At 34.7% G+C, this 21,138-nt stretch overlaps 1 protein-coding gene across 2 annotated transcripts in view; it reads left to right on the forward strand.

The window, feature by feature from the left end:
- The first annotated feature begins 2,954 nt into the window (after window positions 1–2,954).
- Window positions 2,955–21,138, forward strand: part of LOC149414030 (UDP-glycosyltransferase UGT5-like) — a 30,613-nt gene continuing 12,429 nt past the window's right edge. For both annotated transcript variants that reach the window (XM_089643661.1, XM_089643663.1), the window contains exons 1-4: window positions 2,955–3,005; window positions 16,091–16,263; window positions 16,803–16,881; window positions 18,156–18,345. In XM_089643661.1, the coding sequence (XP_089499787.1) occupies window positions 16,105–16,263; window positions 16,803–16,881; window positions 18,156–18,345 (428 nt within the window). In that variant the 5' untranslated portion in view covers window positions 2,955–3,005; window positions 16,091–16,104. The remainder of the gene's footprint in view (window positions 3,006–16,090; window positions 16,264–16,802; window positions 16,882–18,155; window positions 18,346–21,138) is intronic.

The raw sequence follows: 21,138 nt of genomic DNA on the forward strand, positions 1-21,138 counted from the left end.
CCCTTACACACACACACACACACACACCCACATACACACACACACAAAACATAGATGCATGTATATTTCTTTGATTTACAGAAATTAATCGTTAATTTACAGAAAGACATGTGGTATTTTAGTTATTTAGAAACAGATAGCTTAAATTATAGAAAAAAGTTTCTTATCCAACTTTTAAATGCAAAGTTGTGTCAAAATTTCAAAGCAATCGGTGAAGAACTTTTGGTGATTTAAGATTTTGAACTAACGAACATTTATATTTTTATTATTACATGAAAAAAGTTTTTTTTTTTAAATATTTTACCGCACAAGGGTTCTAACTGCTCCTAACCGTCTGGAGCCAGAGAGACTATGGCATTCCTAATTGGTGTATGTTGCGAGTTTGATAGAAAAGTACCTGGCTGTTTGGATCTGCTCACCAAAGACGGCCGAAGCCGACGGTGGTTTAACACCAGGGCTATACTGAGAGTATATTTCACTCTGGAACTTTCCGCGGTTACACTATTATACATTATATATAATTAAATACAAATAATAAGCCAAATACAAACATAAAACCAGAAGTAAGGGAAGAAATTACCTTTCCGTTCAAACAAGCAACAGAGCGGCTTATCAAAAACTATTCTCGTATCTCGCTCCTAATATATATAACAAAATCTCTTCACAGCTGAAACTATGTGAATTGTCATCCTTCGGTCTGATTCACTGATTCTGAAATATTACTAAAAATGTAATCTGATAATTATTGTATTTGCATCTCCGCTTTTAAATACTTATTTTCTCTCAAATTTTAAATTTTACCCAATTTTTTATTTTTCTTATATTCGCCATTAGTGTGTTACCTACCCAATTTGCTTGTCAAATTATTCAACAAGATAGTGCTACTATTATGTAATGGTGTTACTATTATGTGTAATTGTGTTACTATTAGGTAATTGTGTTACTATTATGTAATTGTGTTACTCTTATGTAATTGTGTTACTATTATGTAACTGTGTTACTCTTATGTACTTGTTTTACTACTTTGTATTTTGTAATGTAACTGTTATGTAATTGTAATAGTGTACATGTATGATAATTTGAAACCTTTTAATGTCACTGTCCTTAAACGGGAAACCTTCCTATTTGGACAGACAAAAACTTCCTTCCAAATAATGTAATGTATCTTTTCTAAATAAATAAATTATTAAATAATTTACTTACACACGCCGGGATTTGAACCCGCGACCTCCGGCTTACTAGTCGAGAGCCTCTTACCTCGCTGAATTCTAATCTCTAGATTTGAAAACAAAAAACCCTTCAACGGTCGATTTGAGATTAACAAAAAATAAATATATAAAAAAACATCCATTTCAAATGTGGTCACCCCATTGTCCGTTACAAACAACTTATTATCTTCGTTATTGTTAAAACTATAATAGAATTGAATACATTTACATTGCCTTGTAAAAACGGACCCGAATTGGAGCTGGCAGTCAACAATGGCGTGCTGATACCAACCCTGACGTATGCCAGTAAACCATGGCAACTGACAGATGGAATCAGAGAGAATGCTCTAGAATTGATATCTCTGAGGCGTGTTTGTGGTAAAACCATTCTCCTTGAGGTTCTCGACTAGCAATCTGGAGGTTGCAGGTTCAAATCCTGCCGTTGTGTTATTTCACAATTTATTCATTAAAAATAATATATATTATATTTGCGGAACGTTACAGAGTGAAATATGCTCTCAAAATCGTCCTAGTGTAAGACCACCATTTGGAATTGAAACGTTGCTTGAAATGGCTCTAGCCGTGTTTAGTGACAAGATCTGAATAGCCAGGTACTTACCCACATTCTTCTTCTCCATCTCTATCCCCTTCCCATAACTTTCAGCCTCACAAAACAACCCCAATTGGAGATGAGTCAACGTTTTTGGGGTTGTATCATGCGATAAGGTCAAAAAGTGAGGTGTCAATAACAATATTTTCAATACATTTGTCTGATAAAATATGTGCGTTTTTGTTTTTTTTATTTTTGATACTAATTTTTAATTAATTTTTTAAATAGTAAAGTGGGCCAAATAATTTTTTATGTATTTAATTGTGTTACTATTATGTAATTATGTTACTATTATGTAATTGTGTTTCTATTATGTAATTGTATTTCTATTACGTAACTGTGTTTTTATTATGAAATTGTGTTACTATTACTTTCATAACTTCCGATTTTATGTCCGGGTTAAATCTTCCCCGTGGGAAAAACTAAACCCTTCCACACACTTTTCCACAAATGATCATCTAGTCAATCAACATTATGCAAGTGCATTATATAAGCAAAATAAAAACAAAACAATACAAGAACAACACGTCAACTCACCAGAGATCAAATGGGAAAATAATTCACCGACTCCAGATATTTTCATATCAGAGGGTTCGGCTCGGTAGAACTTCTAACAGGGACTATAAATCCTACTGATCCCTCAATATAAATATTTAAAAAATCTTTCGTAATCCTACATGTATTCAAAATGACCGACTTTTGCATCTTTATATATAATTTTTTTGATAGATCTAATACGCCTAAATTTTGAATGAGAGAGCTAGGTATAATGCCAGTAGCCGAAATAACGAATGGTAATATTTTTATAGTCTGAAAATGCCAAATTGTTTTTATTTCATTTCCTAAATCTGTGTATTTTCTTATTTTTTCATTAACAGATTTTTGAATTATGTGATTGTTTTACTATTATGTAATTGTGTTACTATTATGTAATTGTGTTGCAGTTCCAGTTGTTTGTCTCCGATCCAATACGCCACTGTTTTTCAATCAGCAGTGACCATGCATTCATTTTAATCGACTTGATGATGTGTCGGACAAGAACTTATTTTTTAACGAATCTGTTATCTGTCTGATGTCATGATAGCGTACCAAATGAAATGCCAATTTAAAACACTCGTAGATTTACATTGTTTCTTGGTGACGAAGTCATCATTCTATCCAGCTGATTTATCCATACAAATAAATAGGTACCTAAAATCAATTATTTTTTATTGTCTTTTATTTGGTTTTACTAAAACTATATTAAAAATGATAAATAATTTGTAGAATTCAGGTCTTAACTAAAAACTTAGCCTTTTAAGCTGTCATACCTTTAAATTAAATATAGGTACCATTCCTGAGAAGAAGTCCAATTATATCCAATTAAGTCCTAAATCGTGTATCTAAATTTCGCTAATAAATAATTAGTTAATGTTAATTAAGTGTTAATCTCAAGTGATCTACCAGGTAAGTATGGTACTATAAAGGGTTTTCCAATAAGAGGTGTTATTTTGAATAGCCTGCTATTTCGGTAGATGTTACTTTTGAAGCTGTCATTTTTTGACATTTGACAAGTAAAAACTACGCCATTGATAAAAATGCATTGAAATTATTAAAATTCACTTGAGTGAATCAAATGCAAATCATGTTGAGTGATGAGGCCCATTTCCACCTCGGTGGCTTCGTCAACAAGCAAAATCGTCGCATCTGGGGCTCGGAAAATTCAAGAGTTATTGTTGAAAAGCCTCTCTATCCTCAACGTGTGACTGTTTGATGCGGTTTATGGTCCAGCGGAGTCAATGGACCTTACTTTTTTGAAAATGAGGCTGGAGCAACAGTTACGGTGAAAGGGTTGCGCTATCGAGAGATGATTAATGATTTTTTATGGCTGGAATTGGATTTTATTAATTTGGATGACGTTTACTTTCAACAAGACGGCGCTACGTGCCACACAAGCAACGAAACCATTGATCTTTAACGATTGAATATCAAAATAACACCTCTTATTGGAAAACCCTGTATATTATCTCAATATATAGTTAGTAGATCATTGTTGAAGTGTATTATATATTTGTAAACATCGCAATATAAATCATCAAAATATTATGTTTATTGAAGTGCTGGTATAGATTACGCTTAGTTCTATAAATGGACTTAGTTAATATGTATATAGTAACGTCAAACTTGTTGCCTAGATCATGCATCCTATTGCTTAGTGAGTGTTTCTGATAGTTTTATTGCAGAAGAATGTTACATTTTGTCTTGTGTTCCTACTCGGCACATGGAATTTAATAGTGGTAACAATGGCAGGACTGTCAATTAAGTTGTTAATGACTCTGTGTAACACAAACAGGTCTGACATAATTCTCCTGTCAGACAGTGTTTTAGATGCAATTGATTCATCAAACTGGCATAATTAATGTATTCAATTGTAATTTCGAACTTAAATTTAAGTATTCTATTTTGTTAGAATGAACTTTATATAATTGGAACCAAATAGGTGAATTATACTCCAATTGACTTCTGACTAATGAAATATAGAGGGTTCTCATACAATCCAAGGACTTAAAATCAGTTAAAGTTCTGCAAAGGAAGCCAAGCATTATTAATTATATGATTTAATGTTAAAAATATATCAGGCGATTCGTTGAAAAATTTTAACAAAACAATGTTAAACAAACCAATTTATTTTTCGGGACAAACATTCACAGAGAATTCGAGTTTCAATAATATTGCGTCACAACAATTGGTCTGTGTTTCGGTGACATCATGTCACAGCAAGAAATTCGAGCTTCGGTGAAATCGTGTCACAACAAGGAATTCGAGTTTCGGAGATATTGATTCACAACATCCAATCTGTTTTTTCTGAATCTCTATAAATTATGAAAATTTCTACTTCAGCACACACTCTTATCACATAGTGGACACCTTTGGTTCAAAGGGCTTTATATAAAGTTACCAGTCTAAGTAATGAGAATAAAATATTTCGTAAAGATTTCCGTAACGAAATAGTCCATTTATTAATATTTTTTTGTTGTTGTTTATTATTTGTGTTTTTTACAATAAATATACAATGTTTACACGTCATACTGTTTTAATTTACACTACGCTTCAATTAAAATCATTTGCTTGTGGATGGAAGAGGAGTGTACATTTGCGAACAAATAATATAACTAAGTTACAAAGTAAGAAAAAATTGCAAAATTAAAATCCATACAAATTATTGTATTTGGAATGAAGAAAAAATATATATTATGGAGGATAAATAATAGAGTATAGTGGGATAATTTGTGAGATTTTCATGTGAAACTAGGGGGATCAGATTTTTGGTAACGATTTCACTAAAATATTTTTTTATATGGTTCAATATTTGTTTTTTATCATTAATGCTTCTAATTTCTTCTGGTAATTTATTAAGGCGATGCACTACGTCGTGTAACATTTTAAATCGAGCCTCTATCAATAACAGCCCTTACGTAGATGGCGATAAGGTTTAAATTCCTGCTTAACACCATCCGCCTGTTTTGATTTATGCAAGAAAAAAATATGGCCAAAAAGTGCCTTTTATTTTATTTTGTGGATAAAACGCATAAATATTTAATTTTTTTCCGATCATTTTATAAACAACATAATTTGACACATTATTCAATAAACCATAACCGAAAATGGGTTCATCAGTAGGAGATTTTGAACTTTAAAACAGTTTTTATAGGCCTTATACATAATTTTTTTCTGGGCTTATAAAAATACTTATATAAAAAATACTCGATTATTTCAAAGGCCAAGATGTATTCTACTCGCAGTATTTAATTAAAGCATCTGAAACATTTCTAGGCAACCAAATTTTCAAACCAAAAACACATGATTATGCATTACTACGTCACTACATTGTCTTAAAGAAATGTTTTCCTTGGTGGGTATAATGGTGCTGGGCAAAAGAAGTGTGTAGTTTATGGCAGTGCTCCGCAACCTTTTCTCACCTAAGACACACTAAAATTCTCCCTAGAATTCCGCGGCACAACAAAAGCTAAAATATATAGGTATTAAATTGATACACAATTTTTTTGTTTTTTTTATTTGAAAAGTATACATACATATAACTAACATATTTATGAATTATCTGATAATTATTATAAAATAATATTAAATTAATATGATAACTGCGCTTGTTTCAATGAACACAAAAGTTTTATATTCGGCTCGATTTTTGACAGCACGACTTTTAAGCATGACCGCTTATCACTTTTAATTAATACAAACGTTGAAAAACTTTACTCACATAAATACGTCGTTGAAAATGGAAGTAGTGTTAAGATTGCTTTGTCGAAAATGCGAGAATATTCGTCTAGGATAACGTAAATAAAGGATAACATAAATCTAGAAAAAATCTAATGGAACTTTGGAGAAGTGAAGTTTTAAAGTCATGTCATTATATAAATCTGTAAATTCCTCTCGAATTATATAGAGGCAGTGTTTCCGTTAAATTTATTGCATTAGTTTCAAAAGGATTTCGAATTCAATCGTATTGTTCCGTATTAATGGAATAAAAATACTGATAAAATTTGTGCTGAAGCACACAAAAATGTTGTTGGGCCAGATCCACAATTAATTGTTTGTTTTCAATTATACTATGGTTTGTAACAAATAATCTTACCTGTATTTAATACTTCCATAAAAGGAACTCGAGGATACATGTGGGTAGATTAAATGCTTGCACCCAATTAATAAAAATTCTTATAACAAATAAATTATTTATTATATAAAATGCGGTTACAAAACACATAGCTCTAGGAAGTTAATAAATGAAGCAAGAGACTCAATTTAAACGGTTATATCTCAAGGCGTGTCAAGATAGAAATCTCGATAGTTAAAAATGCATGTCATGTCAGTTGAAAATTTACGAAAGAATAAATGATGCTATAAGAAGATGGGCGCCAGCTCAGAATTAGATAATTCTGAACAAATTTATATATTATCAGTGTAATCCCTTAGAAACTAAAGTATATTAATCTCAATTTAAAGGGCCTCTTACGTATATTCAGGGTCCGCCAAAGTCTGAATATAGCATTCATAACATTCTCAGCGCAAGTCTTTCAGAACGTTCCGTGCCACCGAGACTCATAAATATACCACTCTCTAGATCGATATCTTCGGGCTTTTTGTATACAACAGAATTATACAGTACTTAACCACAGATATACAAGCAGTACCTACCGTGCGGAAAAGGGCAGTAGACAAGATAGAAAAAACTCAAGGTCATCTAAAAGTAAGATGCAACCATAGACAATATAATTGCTCTCGGCCTACTCCATTCATTCACTAGCCCAAAAAAAATATTTTAAAAATAAAAATGTCCTTGAAGCAGAAAAATGTCGAAATGTTTTCCAAGGGCAAGGTTCATCTGACTAAGAAAATAAACTTTTACAGTGCATTTCCTTGAGATGAAACTTGTAAATCTGAGAAGAAGAAACCCAAAATGACAAGAAATTTGCAAAAACACTGAAGAAAATTTCCAAAACATGATTGTCCGACAGTATGACGAAGAATTCCGACATTTTTCAGCCTCATGAACTCATGGTTACATATGTTTAAAAATCTTTAATTTCACCAAAACAATAAGATAATACAGGATAACACTAATCAATAACATGAATAAGTTTATCGATATAATAAATAACATTTACACGTTGTGGAGGAAGACATAATGTCAAGTATGAAGCATTGTTCAAAAAACCGAACGAATAACCTAAAACTGTTAATTCACTTTAAACTTGAACTTACGTAGGTAGGTTGAATATAATATGTTTGTAACTCGCTAACACTATACTGGCTTATATTGTATTTTTATCACGAACAACTTTAACACGCAATATTTTCGACGGAAATGATAGTATTTCGGCAGAAAATGACAACCCGCGTGTATAAATAAACCACTGTCATTTTGTTTGAATGATTTAAAACTGTTAACGTCAAAATTCCGTCATCTCTTTCTGTTACACGAATCATTATGGTAGAGAGCGAGAGATCAAACCAATCCTTCTGTTCTCACCAATGAGATCTGAGCTTTTAGCCATATTATTCGTTTTCTATAAGAATTTTGAGGTGGGCGTGGCGGTTTCAAATGAGTTTCGAGGCCAAAGCTTAGTTAAATGCCCCTGCCGAGACTCGAGCCACAACTGACAGAACCAAATCCAAATGCTGCGCAGCGCACTTCAGACTCGATCGCCAAACAAGACGGCAACTTGAGAATGCTGACTGTCGGTGTGGTAGGTACTTAACGGGCGAGACTGCTACAGGTTGGTCCTTTGGTTTAAGTTCATTCAAATGTTCAAATATATCAGCCATGTATGCAAGTTTAATCAATCGGTAATCATCATCGAGGCGCTGATATAGTTCGTGCATATTTTGATTTAAAAGAAACTCACGCATCTCATGACGAAGCTCAAACAATCTAGCCAAAACTTTGCCTCGGGATAGCCAACGAATTTCAGTATAAAACAATAGGGATTCGTATTCGGCTCCCATTTCAGCACAGAATATAACAAAAATTCTATACTACATTTTGAAAAATAGACAAAATTATGAACAATAATTTGTCATTGTGTAATACATAATGAAATATTGTAAAATATCAAATACATGGAATTTGACCACGGCACACCTGTAACCAGCTTACGGCACACCAGTGTGCCACGGCACACCGGTTGCGGAGCACTGGTTTATGGCATGCAAATATATATTTAAGTGTGATTCGATTTTCAGCCTTGAAAGAGTATTTGTCTTTTTTTTACAATTTGTATAATTGAATTTTTCATAAATAAGTTTTTATTATTTATTCATATCGCAAAGTCATTATTTTTTTGGACAACTAATCAATTTTTTAATCTTTATCGAAAAAACTGATTTCTTACTGACAGTAAGATGATCGATCATGTTTTTAAAAATCAGGTAACATTCATTGGCTTACTGATAATAGTAATAATAATATTTGGCTGATTTATATAGCGCCGTTTTCGTGTGAAATCACCTCAAGGGCGCTGTACAAATATATGTATTGAATAATAAATACAGCTAGGTTAGGACTAGGATTTATAATAACTGACTTACATCTAAGACTTTTGTCTATACAGGGTGTCCGGAAACTCGTAGTACAAGCGGGAAACTGGTGAATCTACATCACATTTGGAGTCGATTTTGTAGTATATATTTTTTTGATTTGAGCTTTCGTTATCGAGTAAATCGAGTTTGAAGTTGATTTTTTTTTTTTTTTTTTTTTTTTTTATCAAATTCTTATAAATTATTACTGAAGATCAAAGTACCCAACTAATTAAAACTATTTGAAAGTAAAACAAATGAAGAAACTCGGATTTGTAGCATTATTTTGAAATCATCCTTCATTTAACCCGGTGTAATCATAAAATATTTCTGCTCTGCAGGGTTAAAACATCTGTTGTTCAACCCTAAAAACCAGAAAAAAATTTAACCCTAAAATAGCAGAAAAATATTTTTTTTTGGTTTTTTTGTTTTTTTTTTGAAAATGCTCAAATCAAAAAACTTTATGTTTTTTTGGGTTCCCCATGTGGTGTAGATTCTCCAGTTTCCCGCTTGTACTACGAGTTTCCGGACACCGTGTATAACTAGTGACTTCACCTATTATCAAAATTCTCGTGCGGATTTATTAAGAATTCCATCAAACTGTTCGTTTTCCGGTTAAAAGCGGGATTGCAGGGCTCTAACGAATGAAGTTACAGGTTTTTCAAATGTGTTATGGTGATGTCGGAGGCGTGTTCATAAAAATTCTAATATTTTCGCATTTCACATATTCGCATACTATCAGGACAAACGCGGGTACATGAACACGTGTTCCGATATATCACGATAATAAAGTTTATTATTAAATGGCATGCTATCCCATTTTTAACGGGATTTAAAAAAATCAGCAATACTCATTTATCTCCGTGCGGCGTGCGCAAGTAAATTTTATTTGAAGAATTTGTGTTATTTCAAAATTTTACTCATTAGAAATAATATATAGTATATACGGCATGTTCCACAGTGGAATATACTCTCAGTATCGCCCTGGTGTAAGACCACTATTCAGAATTGAAAGGTTGCTTGAAACGGCTTTAGCCGTCTTTGGTGACCAGATCTGAATAGCCAGACACTTCCCCACCTTCCTCTTCCCATATCCTTCCCCTCCCAACTACCTTCAGCCACACAACATACCCCAATTGGGGACGCAATAGTCTCACTGGTTTTAGACGGTTGGGAACATTTGGACTTCATCTAGTTTTTTTCTTAGTTTAGATCTGTCTGTGTTATTTTGCCAGTTTTAAACAGAGATTTTGAAGCTCCATAGTTCATGTTGCAGTGGCGATAAGTAATATCGTTAACCTTGAAATTACAGAGTCAATAACCGTTGAAAATTGTCTGTCAGCAGAGCTTATCGTTGTCGCGTTTTTAGTATAAGACGTAAATAGATTTTTTGATACTAAGGTTAAAATTACGCAGTAACGATATTTAACGAATAATAATAATGATTAATGACCTATAAAATTATACAGTATCATTGTATAAAGTAATCTTGTCTTCAATGTAATATATTATTAATATATTGTTTTGCATTTCGTCTGTCTTTAATGTTCCGTTTAAATATGATGGTTGTTTTAATGGTCCAGTAAAGAAACTTTATCAAAGGTGAATAATCCTAACATATATTTATTATTAGTAATAATTGGTCATCCGAAATACTATTACAAATTGAAAATATCTCCCGAGTAAAAATAAATGCCGCCAACGGGAATTGAACCCTCGCCTTCTGATGTCTGGTCAGGTGCTTTGTATCCACTGAGCTATGTCGGCTTATTTCCTACCCGCCAAATGATTCAATATGTACTAGTACCTCAATCAACAATTACTGCTTATTATTTTTTTTTCACCTGTAAACAACCAACTTTATTTTTGTAGGAAAGGCTTTGTTAGTGCTAAATTTCCCACTAGATGGCGTCGAGACATATTATATCTTCATTTATTGGTGAAATATTTCATATTATTCACCGACATAGCTCAGTGGTTACAGAGCACCTGACCGGACATCAGAAGGCGCGGGTTCAATTCCCTTTGGCGGCATTTATTTTTACTCGGGAGATATTTTCAATTTGTATTAGTATTTCGGATGACTAATTATTGCTTATAATTATTTGTTATCCTTTATGCTATGCATTAAACCTTGTCTTATAAACGTTAGTTTATCATTTAAAAATAATACTGAATAATCCTGTTTATTTGACTTTTCTCATTCGTATTTTTTTAAAACATTTATGCAGCGATCACACGAGGACAATACGATATTGTTTTGTCGCAGCTACGGACCCATTGTCCTAGTGTGACTAATAGTTTGGAAGACAGGACAACGAACAAAATCGAGTAGTAGCGAGTGTAAACGCGTTTTGACAAAGACAGCAGAACAATATCTAGTACGTATCTCGGTTCCCGGCGTTTCTATAATAATAATAATATTTGGATGATTTGTAAATCGCCGTTTTTGTGAAAAATCACCTCAAGGGCGCTGTAAAAATATATAATACATTTCTACAATGATCTATGTTATTACTAACTATATATGCAGATATTATATAGTACAATACTTACCTGGTAGGTCACTTGAGATTAACACAATTCACAATAACTAATTGTTTATTAGCGAAATTAAGATACAGGATTTAGGACGTAATTGGAAATATCGTATTTCCGTTTAACCTTTCCTTATCTGTGGTGTATATTTAATACACATTGCTTCTAATAACTTTAATAAATCTATAAATATAATAAATTCTGGGTTCAGATTTTATGTATTCCTCCGTTATACATTTATGCACTGAATTAAAAAATAATATTTCACATAGTTTTCAAATTCAATTAATGTTTTGTTAAAAATCGGGAACAAATACACCAATACAATCAACCGTGTGACGCTGTTACGCAAAGAGTGTGCGAGGAAATGACATGCTATTGATGTCCCGCTTTAGTTCGATATGCGGGAACATAAGAAATCAATACGTCCGCAGTTGTATTTTGATTTAGACCATCGATACCTACGACCGCATAGCTGTGTGCCAGCCGCCAGCCAGTCGGTCGCGGACCGTTGTTAGATGTGGACCCCTCACACGTTTTTTTAGCATCTGCCGATGGTTTTTTCTTGTTTTCAGCAATTAAATTACAATTATCATCACTTCCGATATAAAATATAATAAACATAAGCGATTAGCTGTGAATATTTATATTTTTCCGATATTAAATTGCTTATTTTGAGATGTGTATTGACTACACATCATCGGAACGCGTGGAGTTTTTTTAGCACAGTAAGGGAAAGGTTATGTCGCCTTAATGAAACAATACATCTTGATATACAAGACCGACAGAAAGATAATATTTTTCGCGAACGCGCACGTTACGCGCGTCGTCATGTATTCATTTTGACAGCGTCGTGCGTATGAACTTTGGTAGAATTATTGCCTTGTCCCATTGTCCTGCCCTGCGCGATCTATGCTGTTCACGGAATAGGAATAGGACACTATTGTATTTTCTTCTGTATTGTTGTTGTGTGATCCCGGCATTATGATACGTACCTGCGTGAAGAAAGTTAAAAAAAATAATAATTGTCATTGAGATGTTGCAGTTTTAGTAGGTGGGTATTTAAGCCTATGTAATGTATGCCAAATGTAGCTGGTGCCAATGTGGTGCAGAAAATGAGTTTTTATTATAGCGGGTGAAGGTCGTAGGTACTCAATAATGATACGTGATCTTGTACTGTTATTTATTGGGGAGCTGCTTGAAACAAAAGAGAGGACACAACTAACGTGCATCGCCTTTTATAAGATCTTGCAAGCATTCCATCTCGCTTGCACTTATCCACATTCGTACAGAAATCACAGCCTACTTACGAATCTTATGTTGCTGTTTTAGTAGGTGGGTATTTAAGTCCTACTTACAATTCTTATGTTGCTGTTTTAGTAGGTGGGTATTTAAGTCTTATGTTGCTGTTTCAGTAGGTGGGTATTTAAGTCCTACTTACAAATCTTATGTTGCTGTTTCAGTAGTTGGGTATTTGGGTACTACTTACAAATCTTATGTTGGTATTTTAGTAGGTGGAAGTCAACTAACAAATCTTATGTTGCTGTTTTAGTAGGTGGGTATTTAAGTCTTATGTTGCTGTTTCAGTAGGTGGGTATTTAAGTCTGTTGCTGTTTCAGTATGTGGGTATTTAAGTTCTCCTTACAAATATTATGATTTGCCATGAATTTGTTGTAAATTTATTCAATTCATATTTCGTAAAGATTTGTTAATTATTTTATTCGACGGTGTTCGTTCGGTTTTAATAGATTTTTATTGTTATCTAAACATATATAATTAACCCAACTCAACCACCACACCATTCCGCAGGGGTAGGCAGATATTTATCCTCCTCGGGTTTCCCAACATCTTCTACCTAACATTCACTTAATGAATTTCTTTCTCTATTCACCCGCTTCAAATTACCGAACCATCCGATTCTCTTTCTTAATCTTGTTGATTACGCTTACATCATATTTGTATTCTTAAGGGTTCTCCGTGGTTTTGACACACCTATGCCTCAGGAATCCCATTTATTTAGCATTCAGTCTACTTTCATCCCTCCTCTGCCAGCTCCATGTCTCGTAGTCACAAAACAACAAATTTAATTGCCAAATGTTCGAAATTTTAGTAATACATTTATCAGAATTTATTTAAATATTCCCTGCAGAAAGATCAATTTGATAGGGCAAATTCGACTTTAGTCCCATTCAATACACCTTACGTGTTAAGATGCGGGCCCTTCAGTGTTCAAGTGTAACATAGACTCAAGTGCATTCTGCAGCCAACTCTGTAGGAAACTATTTACGTGTCGTTGTCATGTTGTGATGATTGATTTTGATTGCTTTTTTTTTTAAATATTAACTCCACACAGGAGGCCCTGAAGAAAATAATTTCGTTCAGGGCCTACGTCATCTTTGGGGATGCTGTGTGGAGGGTCTTTTTGTGAAGAGGAAGGAGTGAACATGGGTCTTGAAGAGTCCCATGTTGTAGGAGGGAGGAAACACAGAGGCCGGCAGTTCGTTCCACAGCCGAGCTGTTGAACTTAAGAACGAATCGTAGAAGCGACCCGTTCTCATGTGACAAATGTCAACCGTGTACAACTGTTGGGCGCGCGTTTGGCGTGTATCCCGACTACGCACCGGTGCCGAAGGGATCAATGACGCTAGTTCCTCAGAGCATCTTCCATTGTAATACCGATAGAACAAGGACAGCATACCTACCTGACGCCTGTGCTCTAAAGATTGCAGTCCGTTTGTTAAGATTGGGTAATCTATCAAACGGACCGAGAGTCAAGGGTTTTTTTCATTTATTTAGGGGCTCCGGACCAGAGATGGCTGCCAAATTTGACAGTAGGTCAGTAGTATTGCTGAAATTATTGTAACACCAATGTCACGAAAACTAGGTGCAGATTGACACGCATAACTTTTCAGCCGATGGAATGGCAGCTGTAAATATTTAGGATACCAGGTTGAACAAAGTAAGAAAGTAAATTGAATTTTTCTAAATTTTATAAAACACTGATTATTATAATAATTACAGTGTGTGGCAAGCCTACGCACGACGGAAGTGAAAATTTTAGTATTCTTTTCTCTCTCTTTTCATTTCATATTATTATTATTCAGACTGCTGTACATTATAGTTTTAAAAAGCATAAAATTATTTAAAAAATCACAAAAAGAAAAAAAAAAAGTTAAAGCGGGGATCGAACCTCGGTTCTTCACGACGACAGTCGGGCGCTCTGCCTCTAGACCGCGAAGCTGAGTTTGGAGAGTGACCTAAACTAGGTATATAATATTAGCTAGGCTCCTATAGCGAAATGATCACGGTTTTTTGTGACGGTCATGAGTCAGTTTTACTCCGGTCCTCGAAAATGCATAACGCGCTTAAAGAAGTTTCACTTCAATAATATGCAGGAATTTGAACCCGCGACCTCCGGCTTGCTATTCGAGGGCGTTACCCTTCGACCACGGAGGCCAGCACCACATAAGAGTTCGCGTGATCGTGGTTCCTATTTCTCTCAAATCGGAATAATCAATATTGTGGTTTGTAAAAAAATTGTGATTGAGCTAATAAATTAAAAAAATGTTACGTATAATATTTACGATTTATTAAATTTAATTACACTTCAGCAAATCAATCTATGCCACGCGGCGCCTTCGCAAGACTGCTTTGTGGTCCGTGCAGTTTGGTCGCACTATAGCGACAGTCAGCACGCTAACATGCCACACTACTTTAGTTGTTATTATCTATTAAATACATTTTTTTACAACAGTCATTGGATTATAATTACATCAGGCGCAGTTGTTTTCTATCTTGCTTTAGAAAGGATTAAAAATGTAAATTAACTCAAAGAAATTTAAAATATGTTGGTAACTATATTATTTATGGTGGCTAGAATGATAGATAATTAAAATAATGATAATTTTTGTTCCCATCTCGAGTGTTCCCACTTTCGCTCTAATGAGTTAATCATTAACCTGCTTGAATCTGTGCAAAGGAGAGCGATCCGTCTGATTGACAATCCGTTGTTAACAGACCGATTGCCTTCTCTAATGCATAGACGCAATGTAGGCATGCTGTGTCTGTTCTACAGGTATTTCAATGGAGCCTGCTCCAAGGAGCTAGCAGCATTGATTCCTGATGCACCGGTGCACGTGCGTGATACTCAACGGACAAGAACTGAACACCCGTTCACGGTTGACGTTGGCTTCATGAGAACTGGCCGTTTTTACGACTCGTTTTTGTGTAAGTCGGCTCGTATGTGGAACGAGCTACCGGCATCTGTTTTTCCTCCCTCCTATAATCCAAGCCTCTTCAAAGCACGCATTAACAAATCCCTTCCTACAGCCTCTACCTTATTCCGCCTCACAACGCCGCCCAACCGGGTGGTGACATAGTTCCCTGTCTGTACACTGCACAGGCAGGGACGCTCTTGTGAGGTGTCACATAAAAAAAAAGAAGAAAAAAAAGAAAGACCACGTTGCTTGAGATGGCTTTAAACGTGTTTGGCGACCAGATCTGAATAGTCATATACTGTGTATTCTTCTCTTTCCCTCACCCTTCAGCCCAACTTGTGGATGCCGTAGACCCACTGGTTTCAGATTATTTGGTCTCTCGTGCGGTATTTACATCAAAAAGATGTCATTTAATATATTAATGAAATTATTTAACCTTTCAGATAACAGCTAAAACATGGCATATTCCAGAGTTTTGCTGGTAGCAGCCTTGCTGGCAGCCTGCTGGGGTTGCGCTCTTTCATACAGGACCCTAATCCTGGTGCCAATGTTCGCCAGGAGTCACCACAACCTGGGCAGGGGGGTTGCTGAAATCCTACATGAAAAGGGACACGAGGTAAGATCACCCACCTGTCAATGTCCACTCTGCAATGACAATATAAAATTTAAAAAAAAATAAACAGGTGTGGTACTAGAGATGTGGCTTGGAGAATCTCTTTCATGGCTATGAATGGAGGTGGCAGATATTGTGCACGAAAAGGGTTTGAGAACCATATCACATCATCACATCTGTTGCCTACTCTATAAAGTTTTTAAAACAAAAGAAGAAATAGTTAATAAGAGTATCCCTACGTGTAAACCTTGGGGCATCCCATTTGTAAAAAAGTGCATCAGGATAAGTTCCATGTTTCTATCAATCCTTCTATATCTGTATCGTTCATTTAACAACATACGCAATAGTTAAAAAAAGAGTGGCCCTAGGTGCGAGCCCTGAGGAACATCAAAAGTGGATACGATTAAATGCAGAAGAAGAATTAACTTCATTTAATAATGTTAGATAGAAAAATACAACTTCTGAATATGCTCGTTCTGAACTATAAAAATTAAAACAATCTGCTTTGTGATTAAAGATGATTGTGTTTTGTTTGATTTCAGATTACCTTCATCAGTTGTTTCCCATCTGCCAAATCTGGATTCAGAGAGTTTGGTATTCCAGAGCTTTTGGCTTTAAAAGGTAAAACTTATTCATTTTTGTTAATTTCGCAATCCTTAGTGCTACATTGTTCATATCATTGTTTGCACCTACCGAAGATCTTACTGACCAATCCTTTGAGAGACAGTATTTACATGATATAGTTATAAAATTAGCAATGAAAGTGCGAAATAAGAAATATAAGATTATAAGATATAAAAAGAGAGCAAAAAACGGAAAACTGAAAAAAAAAAATATTAATGTCAGCTCTTAGAGGGTTGGAGCTGGCAACACGGTATCGCATCTTCATACATAAACACACACTTCACCACAACCTTAGATTACACATCTGCGCTGATGATGGACACTGCAATGCTGTCCGAAACGTCGGCTAAGGAAGAAGGTAGCGCAACATGGCATAACACCCCAAAAAGAAATAACAAGAATACTTTTGGCCGTGAAAATCTTAAATCATATTTCACTATAAGAGTAAATTGTATTCACATTAATATAGAACAATTTGATAGACACTCTAAACAGATAGATCAGACAATCATAGAAGGGTAAAAAGCCAAGTGCGCGGAGCGGGGAAGGCGGTGTGGCCGTCTCCCTTTCTTTGATTTATTAATAAATTAATCTGCAGGATACAGGCAACTCGCATTGGAATATCACTATTCAGTACTTGAAAATATAATCTGCTTAAGAATTACTTGTTCTTTTTACAGTGGCGCGCAAAATTGCAGGCTGCGTAAAAAAACTACAAATCCCAAATCGGGTACAACAAACAGTTTGGGCTTATTTTCGAGTTAATTATTTTTAAGTTCAATTTTTAGTTAGAAACTTTTACAAAAATACACATTTCGCTATTTTTTAGCGTCGCTTCGCCAGGAGGTTTGCTTAAAAACGAACATTCAGATCCTGCGTAAAAAAGTCCCACAATCAACTACGCTGCAAACCTTTGTCTTACTTTCAGCAAGTTCAATAATTGTACGAATTATGGTATACTGGTGTAATACCACAATTCACTTTGAATTCACCACCTTCGTCTTGTCCATCTCCTTTGCTTCTTCACTACCTTCAGCCTCACAATATACCCGAATTGGAGATGCCATAGTCTCACTGGATCCAAATGGTTAGGATCACTTAAGACGCTTGTGCGGTATTTACACTTATTGGATGTTTTACAGGACATAGCTAAATTAATAAATCGATAAAAGGTGCACATAAAACAGTATTAAAAATATATCTAAAGGCGTACAAAGAAGTGTTTTTTAGTAGTATAAAAACGTAGTTAAAGAATGTTTTTATGACTGCAGATGGTGGCAAGCTGAACTTCGACTTGGACAAGACCTCAAAGCTAAGCCTCGTCTGGATGTTGGGAACCTACATCCCGCAAATGGCCGAAACGGTGCTGAAGGGAGTCAGTCTGCAGAGACTGCTCAACGACGATAGAGAGAAGTTTGACCTCATCGTCGTGGACCACTTCATGAACGAGGTATTCAACGCGTGAGTCTACCTTTTCTTGGAATTAAAATATATTTTCAACAAAGTTCATTTAATTAATTACTTTTTTTACGGCTGTCGCTGCCGTACGACCAAACTGCATGGAGTATTAATACTTATTCAATACAAGAAGGCGCTGCAAAAACGATAATATCGTCTCTCACCTTACATGTTTTGCTGACGATCTAAAATTACTTAAGAAAACTTGTGATGGTCAAGATTGTGTCAAATTGCAAACTGATTTATATTCAATTTCATCATGGGCTGATGAAAATAAATTATTTTTTTAATACAAAAAAATGTGTCGCTATGTTGTATAGGTACATGTTCGAGAAACCCTATCAAATTCGATTATTGCATCAAAAATGATATATTGTCAAAAGTAAAATCCATCAAGGACCTTGGAGTAGTCTTTGATCCCAAACTTACGTTTTCGGACCATATATTGCAGTTGACGACATCATGCTACAAGCTTCTCGGATTTGTCATAAGAATCTGCAAACAATTTTCCAATCCCGAGGCAATGATGACTTTGTACAACTGCATTTATAAGGTCTAAAATTGAATACGCCTCTGCTGTATGGGCCCCATACCAACAAAAATACACTGAAAAATTAGAACAGATTCAAAAAAAGTTTTTGAGATACATGTATTTGAGAATGCACGGAGAGTACCCCCGATTCATGCATCACGAAGATTTGCTTGCCGAAACGCGCTACCAAAGTCTCCACTCGAGGAGGAGTGAGGCCCTTGCAGTAACGGCGTACAAAATTCTTAATAATTTATTTATTTATTTATTTATTTATTTATTTATTGTAAGAAACAAACAGCAATTTTATACAGGATAATTTATACAAGAGGTTAAATATGAGGTAAGCCAAAATAGTTTCTTATGCTAATGTTGGTTAATGTGATATAATACAAAATTGTAATTGGTTATAACCATTAACTGAAAATGAAATTAACAAAAAAATCATATAAATATATTAGAAGGAAGAAGGAATAGGAAAGGGCAAGAGGCAGAGGAAGATGGGATGGGGACAGGAGACGCTCATGTTGTACCTTTTCTATTACTGTACATTAATTTAATTAATATTTGTGGTCGTGCGCTTGACTTCGTTTCGGTATTTCACAAGAGTATTATTAAGAATATCGATATTGTTAAATTGCGTGTTATATTGCGCGCATATACGGGGGATTGGAGAATTTTTTCTAAGGTTGGTTCTGCACGCGGGCAAATGAAAAAAATGGTTTTGTCTGGTTGGCCTTGTTGGTATGCGAATTCTTAAATAATTTACGAGTTCTGGAGAGTCCAGGCCGTTATTCAGAATTTTGTATAAAAATATTTGATCAGATATTAATCTACGTGTTTGAAGTGGAGTAAAGTTGTGAAATTTTAAGGATTCGGTGTTATTTGCAAAGAGTAATTTAAATTTATAATTTATGTGTTTAAAAAATTTGTTTTGCACACTTTCGATTCTGTCAATATGGCATTGGTAGAACGGTGCCCAAATTAGTGTGCCGTATTCTAAGTGGGGGCGGATATACGTGGTGTAAAGGGAATACATGGTTTTAATGTTGCGAAAAGGTTTAGATATGCGAATTATAAATCCCAACATTTTATTGGCTTTGTTGATTACTTCGTTAATGTGTTTGATAAAATTTAGTTTTACATCCAGTACTACCCCAAGGTCACGGATTGATTCTATTTCATTGATATGTGTATCATGAAAGTTATAATTAAAATAAATTTTATTTTTGTTGCGCGTAAAAGATAATTTGTTGCACTTAGAAATGTTTATGATTAATTTGTTTAATTTACAGTATGCAAAAAGACGATTTAGGTCTTCTTGAAGTTTTATGCAGTCATTGATAGATTTGATTACTAAGTATATTTTTTTGTCATCTGCATATGCAAGGTAGTTAGCATGTAAAAAACATTTATAAATATCAAATATATATACATTAAACAGTAATGGTCCCAGATGGGAACCCTGCGGTACGCCAGAGGGCACAGTTAAGAAACTAGACTTAGTTCCCTCAACTGATACGCACTGTAGTCTTTTCTGCAGATATGAAGTTAGCCACCGAAGTAAGTCGCCATGGATTCCTAATTGGTGTAATTTTTTAATGAGGATAGAGTGGTTAACTTTATCGAAAGCTTTCGAGTAATCTGTGTAGATAACATCTACTTGGTGTCCATTATCCATATTGCTTGTTAAGTATTCAGTAAAGTTGACTAAGTTTGTTATTACTGACCTTTTTTGTAAAAAGCCATGTTGTTGATTTTGTATGCTGCGGACAATAGATATATAAATTTGATCGTACACAATGCGCTCAAAGAGTTTACTAAATACTGTGAGTATTGAGATTGGGCGATAGTTTGCAATGTTACTTTTTGAGCCAGTTTTATGGATGGGGATTATAATGGCTTCTTTGAATTTTGTAGGAAATATTCCTTTTTTTAAAGACATGTTAAATAAGTTAGTTAAAGGAAATGCAAGATTTTTGGCACATTTTGAGATAAAATATGGCGAGATACCATCACTGCCCGCACCCTTTGTAACATCCAATTCATTCAAGTATTTATTGACCAATGAGTTGTTTATTTGTACGTCCCCGATCGGGTTAACATTATTAACGCAGGTGGAATTATCTATATTACTGGGATCATCCGTGCCCTCATCGCTTACGTAAGTAGATTGGAAGTGTTTACAGAACAGTTGGCACACTTGATGAGCACCGGTGCCTGACTCGTCTTTTAGGTTCATGATTTGTGGTATGCCATTTGTCCTA

The sequence above is a fragment of the Hesperophylax consimilis genome, chromosome 20, assembly GCF_061612785.1.
Source record: "Hesperophylax consimilis isolate HC1 chromosome 20, BYU_Hcon_1.0, whole genome shotgun sequence".
Classification (NCBI taxonomy): Eukaryota; Metazoa; Arthropoda; class Insecta; order Trichoptera; family Limnephilidae; genus Hesperophylax; species Hesperophylax consimilis.